Genomic DNA, 11,157 nt, shown 5'->3' with positions numbered 1-11,157 from the left:
CCGATTACTCTGGGGCTAATATATTATATTTATTTTGAAACTGGTAAGCTGAGCAACGGGTATCTAATAGTCGTTCCCTCCTTTCTTTTTCTTTTGCCTCGCAAGAAGGGGCATCATCATCCATATCTGCGGCTAATGCCGCGATTTGCCATTCGCACATCGTTATATGAATATGGAATGACCACCGACTGAGGGGGTGGATTTCAATGGAACCGGAATTTATGTGTGTGGAGTGTGCGTGTTTTATTTAACCAACAAATGAAAGCCAAGTACAAAAAGAATAAGTAACAAAGAAATTTGATTCGCTTGTGGAGGAGTAGTTGAATTGCGATCTGACTAGATTAAATTTGGAATTTAGCAACCTGGTGCGTAGGTAAAGATGAAATTCAACTGACGAGGACTTTCCTCCGCCTTATTGTTACTGCAGCAGGGAGGCGTAAGACGGCTGGCTGATCTGTTCGCCGTTTGCTGCTCCTGGGACAGGAACACCGCCTCCAAGAGGTTGGGTGTTTACTGGTTGACTTGGCACTGTCGGCGATCCCGGAGCAAGTGTGATCATGTCAAACGACTTGTTCGACCACGACATGCTGAAATTAAGATTAAGATTGGGATTGGGATCGACACCGATTGACATTTCTGTTGGCACTCTGCTGGCCACGTTGCTGCCTTCTTCTATGAGTGACAGTGGCATTTGGATCAGCTCCGTATTATTGTTATTGCCATTCAGATTCGGGTAGTTTTGCCTCGCATTCAGATTGGCGGAAGGACTCATGCCGCGACTGGACGGTGGGACATTCATGGGCATTCCCTGCTGCATATTAGACTGGGATATACCCTGGTTCATAGTCTGAGGCATTGCCAGTTGCATACCCTGTGGCATTCCGTGTTGCATACTCTGCCGCATGGCCTGTGACATACCCTGTTGCATTCCTTGTGGCATTCCCTGTTGCATTCCCTGTTGCATACTTTGTGAAATACCCTGTTGCATACTTTGTGGGATACCCTGTTGCATACTTTGTAGCATACCATGTTGCATTTCGTGTGACACACCCTGTGGCATTTCGTGTGACACACCCTGTGGCACTCCTTGTGGCATACCCTGTGGTAGCATTCCTTTTGGCATACCCTGTGGTAGCATTCCTTTTAGCATACCCTGTTGCATATTTTGTGGCATAACCTGTGGTAGCATTCCTTGTGGCATACCCTGTTGCATACTTTGTGGCATACCCTGTTGCATACTTTGTGGCATACCCTGATGCATACCTTGTGGCATGCCCTGTTGCATACCTTGTGGCATACCCTGTTGCTTTCCTTGTGGCATACCCTGTTGCATACTCTGCAGCATACTCTGTAGCATATCATGATGCATTTCGTGTGACATACCCTGTGGCAGCATTCCTTGTGGCATACCCTGTGACAGCATTGCTTGTGGCATACCCTGTTGCATTCCTTGTGGCATACCCTGTGGCAGCATTGCTTGTGGCATACCCTGTGGCAGCATTGCTTGTGGCATACCCTGTTGCATTCCTTGTGGCATACCCAATTGCATTACTTTTGGCATACCCTGCTTCATATTAGGCTGCGGCATACCCTGTTGCATGTTGGACTGCGGCATTCGGTTAGTGCTGAGCATGTGGACCGGCAGGGGCAGCATTCCCACGCCAATGCCCACGCCCATGCCCATGCCCCTGTCCATGCCTCCTCTGCCCATTTGGTTCACATGACCGCCGTGCACATGCGAGGGCCTCATATGCTGGCCGTTGAAGGGCATGCCCTGGGGATGCTGGCGGGTCATGTGGTGGCCGGGCGGGCCATGGTGTCCCCGACTGGAACTCGGACCGTGACCACGACCATGACCATGCATGTGTTCTTGGCCACCCAGGTTATGCATCATCAGCGGCGGTCTAGAGCCTGCGCTGTGGCTGCGATGGCCGCCCGCCTCGAACATGATCGGATGTGCCCTGGCCCTCTCCTTCCGCAATTGGTACATGGTCGGCTGCAGAAGAACGCCTGGTGCTGGTGGTGGCGGTGGTGGTGGTGGTCGTGGTATCATGTAGAGCCCACTGGGACCCGGCTCGTGGCTCATCATGGCCGGATTGAAGTCGGGATTGGGTCGGTGGTGGCGGTAGTTAAAGTGGTTGCCATTGTAGTGGTGCTCGGGCTCCATCCGCTGGTAATCGGCTTGGCCCTGGAGGCCAATGCCAATGCCAATGCCGAAAGGGGGCACACCAGCGGGCATAGGAGGAGGCATTGCAGGATGCATGGACGCCTGCGAAGGGTGATCTTGAGCAGCCTGGGCAAAGCTGGGGAAATGGGTGGGCGGCATCACAAGCGGCTGCACCTGGGCGCAGGGCACATTGCCGCGCGGCGTCTGCGGCCCACCGTGCTCCTGGCATGGCATGGCACCATAGCCGATGGGCTGGTAGCAATTGGGCACAATGGGGGTCTCCGATATGTTGTAGTTGAAAAGCTCCCCCTCTTGGAAGAGTAAGGGCTCGGGAGCGGCCAACTGCTGATCCTGCACTATGCTACCTGCAACGGCCGGTGCGCCTTGTGCCTCAATGGTTACCGCGGCCTGCTCTTCATCCTCCTCCCTCTTCCTCTCCTCCTCCTCAACCTCAACCTCAACCTCAACCTCAACCTCAACCTCCACCTCCAGCTCCACATCATCCACCTCCAGCTCCACCTCATCCACCTCCAGCTCCACCTCATCCTCCTCCCCCTCCTTCTCCTCCTCCTCCTCCTCCTCGCCCTCCTCGCCATCCACCTCCTGCTCCTCCTCCACCTCCCCCTCCTCCTCCTCCTTCACCTCCTGCTCCTCCTCTTCACGCTCCTCTTCGTCCTCTTCGTCACCGTCGTCGTCATCCTCGACGGAAACCTCCTCATCGACGTAGCTGCTCTCCTCGCTGCCTTGGGGATCATTCTCACCGCCCTCGGTCCGCAAAGGGCTAATGGCGTTCTCCGTCCTGGCGGTATAGACTCCCTCCTCGTTGAGCCGCAGCTGTATGTCCAGCTCACCAGGTTGGGCTGGATTTCCGCCAGATCTGGACGGTCCAGTGGGATTACCAGTGGACCTAACGGCAGTAAGATAACCGCGGTTGCCGTAGCTCCCGTTCGGAGAGTTGCCGGCGTTCCGGCCCCTGTTTTGGCTGGGTCGTCCGCTTCCGATGGCTCCGTAGCGGCACTGCTTGTCCGCACCGAAGTTGCCCACTTGGTTGCCGAAGCGAACCTCCTCCGGGTAGCGCAGTGCTCCGCCCAGCCTAAGCGCCATCGGATGACCGGACTGCATAACCGACTGCATTCCCGACTGCATTCTCGGATGCCAATGACTGGGTTGCTCGAATGCGGCACGATGATATTGTGGGTGAGGGGGCACTCGATGCTGTGGCGGCGGCGCGTGGGAATGCGACACATAACGTGGCCGCTTTGGCATTGCTTTAGAAGACTCGGTTATAAGTCTCGAAGGGGTGCATGCATTTACGACCGCTCAAAAAAGTTCTATAACGTCCACGACCGATCATTTGCCTTACAAAATCGACACCAAATGGATCAGCAAAGATGAATAACTGACTTTTAATTAAACATTTTAATTAAAATTTAAAATCAAAACATAAAATACAATGCACATTAAATTGCATAGTTAACTATTAAAATTAATTATTCCAAATGGGTCATATTTTACCAAAAGTTATTATATCTAAGTTGGAATAAATAATACAAAACAAATACAATTTTAAATATATTAAATTCAAATGAATAATTTAAAAAAGTCTAATATCTGCACATTTTTGAGTCCTAAGAACCGCATATAAAAATCTAAGCTTAGTTGAGTAAAACTACTTGTATTTCCTACGTTTTTTCCCAATCTATATTTAGTAAAACTCGCATTTGTCTTGGCCGAGATAGAACTTTTTGAGTGAGAAAACGCTCGTTGGCGAATTGTAACTTACCCATGTTCCTGTTCCAGTAGCCGTACTGTTGCGGAGTTGGTCCAGTCGGTGGTCCGGGTGGATATGGTTGCGGCACCCTTGGTGGCCGGGGTCCGTGGAGAGGCATCTCGAACACAAGCGGTGACCCCGTGTAGTAGCTCGCCGGTGGGCTGGGACGGAATTCCGTTTGGGTGGTCGCATCCACCAGCTTGGGAATCGCCTGCGGGAATGGATTAGGAGGTAGAGCTGTCCTCGAACCGCAGCCTACTCACCTGGATGCGGGCCCGATCCTCGGGCGTGAGGCTGTGCGGATGGCTGTCGAAGGGCAGGCCGAACTCAGTGGCGACCGACCAGGGACGTGGCGTATTCTGCGGGAGAGGTCAGGTGATGGTCAGGTGGTCGTCAGGAATGGAGTGTCAATCTTACCGCCGGCAGGAAGAGGCTCGGGTGCAGCGGCGGTGTCGCCAAAATGGCGGTGGTGTACTCGGCCATCTGGGCGGGCGACATGTGCTCAAATGGGCCTTGGACCAGCGGCTTCATCAGATCGTTGGCGCGTATCAACAGGTTGCGCAGTGTGCCCATGTACTCGTCGGCCGGCAAGCCGAACTCACCAAGTTGCTTGGCAAAAGCCTCGTAGGGCGGGAACGCCGGTTCGACCACCAATGGTTTCGTACTCGTCTCTGTGCCTCCTAAAGTCCAATTGCGTCCGCTGTTTCCGCTAGACCCCGCAGCCCCTGACTTTTGAGCTTGGCGCTCATTCACCACATTCGGTCTGAAGTAGGCCACCCACGGAGTAGATCGCTCCGCCACTGGTGTTGATGACGACGGCAGCAGTCCCGGATCGCCGCACTCCAAATTCATGCCCAGGCCAAAGCTGTTGCAGTTGCGCTCTCGATGGGCTTCATTCAATAATTGAAAACGCCGCGGTATGTCTCCTCCTGGTCCAATGTATGGTCCAGTTCCGATCTCGAAACCCAAGTCGAAGAAGTGCCACTCAGACTGTTGTTCTGCGCTCTGCGGTGTCCCATTTTCGCGCCTTTTGGCTTCATGGGAACGCTTTGGATGGAAGACGGGTGCGTATGGTGACATCTGGCCTGGCTCATTCTGGGCTGGGCTCTTGGGACTGCTGCTCACCGTCTCTGGTAACTGTGCTGATGCTTCTAGTGGTGATTGTAGTTGTGATTGTAGTGGTGATTGTAGTGGTGATTCTAGTGGTGATTCTAGTTGTGATTTATGTGGTGATTCAAGTGGTGATCCTAGAAGTGATCCTAGAGGTGATTCTAGTTGTGATTTAGGTGGTGATTCTAGTGGTGATTGTAGTGGTGATTGTAGTGGTGATTGTAGTGGTGATTGTAGTGGTGATTGTAGTGGTGATTGTAGTGGTGATTCTAGTGGTGATTCTAGTTGTGATTTAAGTGGTGATTCAAGTGGTGATCCTAGAAGTGATCCTAGAGGTGATTCTAGTTGTGATTTAGGTGGTGATTCTAGTGGTGATTGTAGTGGTGATTGTAGTGGTGATTCTAGTGGTGATTCTAGTTGTGATTTAAGTGGTGATTCAAGTGGTGATCCTAGAAGTGATCCTAGAGGTGATTCTAGTTGTGATTTAGGTGGTGATTCTAGTGGTGATCCTAGTGGTGATTCTGTTGGTGATTCTATTAATGATTCTAGTGGTGATTCTAGTGGTGATCCTAGTGGTGATTCTATTTGTGAATCTATTGGAGATTCTAGTGGTGAATTTAGTGGTGATCCTAGTGGTGATTCTAGTGGATATATTGGTGGTGATTCTAGTGGTGATCCTGGTGGTGATACTATTGGTGAATCTATTGGAGTTTCTAATGGTGATCCTAGTGGTGATTCTAGTGGTAATTCTAGTGGTGCTACAAGTGGTAATTCAAGTGGTGGTTCTAACAGAAATTCTGCTGGTGGTCCTGACGGTGTTTCTAATGGCAGTTCCAACTGAGCCACCATTAGAACTGATATTAGTGGTGGTTCTAGTGATGGGTCTTCCAATAGTGCCTCATAGGGGGTTTCTAGTGGTTCTGTTTCAGCTGCTAGTTCGGGACATGGCTCAGGTCCTTGTTCTGGTTGTACCTCTGCATCCTGAGCTGGGTCAAGGCCTGCTGCGCTTAATGCTTGGGATTAAAAGGCAAAAAATAGGTGTGCTGTTAGAACGGTAAAAGATAAAGCCTTACTGGCGGAGCAGTTGCCCAAGTTCGGCGGGTTGTCCAGTTCGAGCACAGTGGGCACTTCCGGTTCCGTCATGCTCAAAAAAGACGAGCGATTCCTAAATGCATAAGAGGCCGATTTTGTTGTGACTCCTCATTTGATGTGTGTGATTTGATTACGACTCGCTTACGCTTCTGTGGCTGTTTCGAGACAAGGTTGCTGAGGGATCGGCTCAGCTCTTCTCATGCCAGACTCGTAAGCTTTAGCTCAAGGACGTGCTTCGCATGGACAAGACAATGCTCTCCAGCTACCAGCCGTACACCCTGCCGGAGATCCTGTGTGAATGTCTGTCTGTCTGTGCCCGGCTGCTGTGAAAACATTTTTGCAATTATTTCAAATATTTTTCAACACGGCTTTGAAACGGCGACGTGCCGACGAGGATGAAACCCTTTTGTTCTCCACCATCTTGCGCCAAAATATTTTTCCACATTTTATTTTGCGCATATTTTTTACTGCCTCGCCTTGGCGCGAAATTAGCGTGAAGCAAGTTGAAAGGAGAAAGGAGAAAGGAGAAGGGAGAAAGACGAAACAGGGCAGGAGAAAAAGGGGCACTGGAGATAAACTTTAAATAAAACATGGCACACAAAGGGCCAAAGGAAGGGGTTGCATGGAGCGGAGCGGGAGGATTCACAGGATTCACAGGATTCAGGATTCTGGCTCCCGGAGGAGAGACGTCGAACGGCGCGGCGCAGACCGCAATTCAAATAAAATCCTTTAGGGCTTTTGACTTTTAACTCATCCGTTTAACGAGCGCTCATGTTCGTGAGGCAGCAAAATATGCAATCCCACCCAGGGTGGTGGTGGGGCTTTCGTTTCCCGGCCAGGACAGCACCCTTGACACCTACACACACACACACACACACACACACACACACACACACACACGTGCGAAGACAGAGAGCCCGACACGTCCTTCGTCCTTCGTCCCTGCTACTCCAAAACTCCCAGCTCCGTGCAATTGCAAAACGAGAGCGAAACAAAACGCGAAACAAGCAAATCCAAGTGAAATCAATTCCAGGGAATATACGACCTAAGGTTGCCCTGCAAATGTGGCTTTAAAAACTAAGAAATTTACCCAATCAGTTTGGTTTTTGTGTGCAACAGAGTTAAGCCATAGAAACAAATAGAACAAGTAATTTAGTACTTGCTAGTAAATAATAATAATTTGCTTAATTTATATTTTTATGTGCAACAGTTAATTTAGTTCTTGCTTTTAAATAAAGCTCTTTTGAATGAAAGACAAAGATGTAATAATCCACTAAATGCAAAATATATAATTATTCTTGAGAAAAGTCAAAGGGAAGTCATTTAGGGTCACGGTTGCCAAGTTGTTACCCCTATTTAATACAAATTAGATTTTGTGAGGCTTAAGAAGGAAAAGAAAACACTGCTATACAACTATATGAACATGTTGAATTCCTAAAATTGAAGACTTATTCCATTCAGAGTGTTCCTCGGTCGACTTGACTGGCCACTTTGTGGCGAAAGCGATTTAAAATTTTTATGAGCCCTTTGGCCAGGCATATCTGAATCTTCGCTGTTGTGATTGCCTTTGTCACTATTCCTGCCGAGCACCACGATCCCGGCCACAATAAGCCAAATCGATTGATGGCAATTTCTGAATTGAACAATTGCCACTTGGTGGCATCGAGTGGAGTGGTTGGGTGTGCAGTAGAGTGGAGTGGGCCAAAATCCTCAACTGGAGGATGCTTCAGCGAATAGATGCGCAAAGGCGTTGAAGGCCTCACTTAACTATGCAATCAGTTTGTCCCCCATTCTAAGGTGGCTTGTGGATTGGTGGATTGGTGGATTGGTGGACTGCTATATTCGCGAAATGCTCCCCAGTGATTGCGACATTTATTAACTGGCAAATACACTTGTCACGGCCACGCCCACGCCCCCGTCGAGCACGCTTCGTTAAATAAATTGAGCGTTTTACGCAATTTATGCGGCTGATTTGACATTAATGTGGCCCAAACAGACTCGCCCACACATGCATAAATAACTGCGCACACATGTATGTTTATTTACATGTTGCCAGTACCTCCTCCTGCCTAAAATCCATCCAACAACCAACATCCACCATCCACCATTGCCATCTTCATCTTCTTTTCAGCTTCTTTTTATTTATGACAACATCTGTCCCGGTAACTTGCTCCGCTCGCAAGGGCGTTAACGTGCCCGCCACACACACTCCATTAATCATTTTAACAGCCCGCCAAAGGAGTTGGCCTCCTCCACGTGTGTGGCTTGTCTAGTTTCCGCTCAGTTCCGTTCAGTTCCGTAAACTTGGGCCATTAAAGCCGGCAGCCACTAAGCCGAACTCCCATTAACCGGAGGAACGTAACTCACGGTTACGAGTCGCCATTGTATACTTTTGGGGGTCGCGTCTTGCAATGCAACGGCTATTGAGGCGAACAACACTTGCATTGTACCCGCAAAAATAGTTCCATTTTTTCGAGCTCATTTCTTAAACGTGTCTTATTTTTTTAATCGATTAACCGGAGTAATTTAACTCACGGTTAAGGCCGCCATGCCGCCCAACGAATTCAATTCAATTACTTTTCTCTAAAGAACCTTTAAAACAAATTCTTTCAAGCTTATAGCAGACCTATATAAACTCGATTTAGAAGCAGAAAATATTAAAAGATTTAAATATCAATAAATAACAGAATATATTTCTTTAAATTAAAAATTTAAGTAATTATCGACTTCATAATGACACACATGTCCATTAATTCATGCGCATTGATAAATATTTGAAATTATTTTAATATAAATTTAAGGAAATAAAAATACATCCCCAGTTCTAAGATTTTTCTCTTTAGTGGTTCACAAAAGTACGAGTTGGAAATCTTTGTTGTTAGCAAATTGTTTTATTATTTTTAATAAATAATGAAAAAATAATTAACAAAAATAATTCCAAATTAATGAGTACTTTACTACCTACCGACTTTCGCAATCGATAATGTATTTGGCCACCAAAACTAATTAAATCCAAGAACTTGGGAAGCTAGAGATGTCCCCAGCTGAAAACCCAAAGTCGAATTCTGCCATCAAAGCCCAATTTGAGGTCTCTTAACCCCACCCCACCACCGACCCGAATAGTTAGTGCCGCACACAGCTGGGCCACAACAATTCCCAGTTGCCAGTCAAAGTCAAAGTCGACGTCGAAGTGGAAGTCGAAGAGTTGAAAACTCTCAGACGCAGCAATAATTCACGTGTGCCAGCTAATAAATTAGAGGGAATGCGGCCCGAGCGCATCAAAGGATAAATTTTGCGCTCCACTTAATGCGCCCACCCACAACCTCGGGGAAAACATTAACCTGGCCAAATAATCAGCTGTAAATATTTTATACGTGAAACTTTGACAAACGAAATTCCCGTGGCAGAGACAACTATGTGTGGCATTTGCTAAGTTGCGTGCCACACTAATCTAGGAATAGCTCATGATGGAGGAAGCGGACTTGGATGGTCATCCTGGCCCCCAGAAGATGATGATGATGATGGCGATGGGGGCTTACGATAAGAAAGCAACAAATAGAAATGAATGCCAATGGCTTATCAAAATAAATGCCGGGGGATGCAGAAAGTGTGTGTGTGTTTGTGTGTGTGACAAATGTCGAGCTTAGGTTTAAATGGGTTGACGCAAAAAGTTGAGAGGGGGCATTCATTTGGCTGCCACAAATCCCTGCTCGTTTTGACCGGGCCATAAATTCATTTTGGCCCGCTGCACATGCAAATGTCCTGTCCAAATGTCCTAATGAGTGAAGTGAAGTGGAGTGGGTGCAGCAGCAGCAGCAGCATCAGTAGCAAAAACAGCGCACAATGAGTCCTTAAAGATTAATTAATCTTTTGCTGCCACATGCGGCTGCCGTCGAGGATAATGCTGATGCGTGTGTGCTTGTGTGTTTGTGTGTCCCTGTTGACCATTGTCCTGGGTCCTTTTCGGTTTCGGTTTTAAGCTAATGACACAAAACGCCAAAAAGGATGCGAACAGAACCAAACCAAACCGAGCCAAACCAAATGAACCCCAGCCTGGTTGGGCTTATCTTTTGCTTTTGAAGAAATAATTAATGACCTCGTTTTTGCCACTGTGCCGACGACACCCGGAGCAGACACCACGGACAACGGAGTCGGCCGGGCCATTAAAAATCGTTTATTTCGATTTGATTTAATCCAAAATAGATTGCCAGTCTCAGGTCTCCATGGCATCGGTAGCCAGTTTCCAGTTTCCATATCCATTTCCCTACATAACAACCAAACGGACGGTGCGGCCAATTTATGCACTCAATTTGCAGTGCTGCCCGGCTGGAGCTGCTGGAGCTGTTGGAGCTGCGCATTTATAAATTTCATTGGTTAATCCTTATTTTCGCATTAAGCGAGGACCACCGCAACCGCTATGCAAATGTTGCATTGTCCTGTTGCACCAAACGTTCCTCCCCCCCCCCCATTCATTTTGGCAATTAAACTAATCGCACGCAGGGCTTAAAACGCGATTTGCGGCCTCGATTGCCAATTGCGGCATGGCGCAGGGCTTGCCCTTTTAGCGATTTTCCGATTTTGCGATTTTGCGATTTGCCACAAAATTTATTTAAGCGACACAGGGCGCAAACCCCTTTTCTGTCCAATCCCAATCTCAATCCAGTCCCAATCCCAATTCCAAATAGCCGCTAGCTGTCATTTAAACTGTTTGCATTGCCTGTTTAGCGGTTATTGCGGCACGACGCCTAATGCAAATGTTTAGTTACGGTTACGCGTGGCCAAACGTGGCGACCAAAGGACCAAAGGACATCACGGAAGGACAAAGGATTCGATGCAGAAATAGTGTGGATAGAGCACTCACCTGGTTGTGATTCTCCTCTGGCTGATGCTGTCTGGTCAATAAATGGTTTTCGGTTCTTGGTTCTTAGTTATGAAGATGGCTTCTGCGTGTAGTAGTTCGTTTCAACTGTTTTGTGATTTTTTCCTTTTTTTTTTGTGTAAAAATTTTTTTCTTTAA

General features: G+C 48.1%; 1 protein-coding gene across 1 annotated transcript; it reads right to left on the bottom strand.

Moving 5' to 3' along the window:
* Positions 1-242: 242 nt before the first annotated feature.
* Positions 243-11,157, bottom strand: LOC128264322 (uncharacterized). The gene is made up of 9 exons (XM_052999747.1): positions 11,002-11,157; positions 6,286-6,463; positions 6,122-6,213; positions 4,356-6,061; positions 4,202-4,297; positions 3,951-4,149; positions 2,801-3,435; positions 1,288-2,770; positions 243-1,113 (listed from the first exon to the last, which is right to left on the bottom strand). The coding sequence occupies exons 2-9, from the start codon at positions 6,339-6,341 to the stop codon at positions 419-421; spliced, it is 4,962 nt and encodes a 1,653-aa protein (XP_052855707.1). The 5' UTR covers positions 6,342-6,463; positions 11,002-11,157; the 3' UTR covers positions 243-418.

Source organism: Drosophila gunungcola, unplaced genomic scaffold (assembly GCF_025200985.1).
Source record: "Drosophila gunungcola strain Sukarami unplaced genomic scaffold, Dgunungcola_SK_2 000066F, whole genome shotgun sequence".
NCBI lineage: Eukaryota > Metazoa > Arthropoda > Insecta > Diptera > Drosophilidae > Drosophila > Drosophila gunungcola.
The sequence above is the reverse complement of the archived record's forward strand: the minus strand, read 5'-3'. Positions and strand labels throughout refer to the sequence as shown.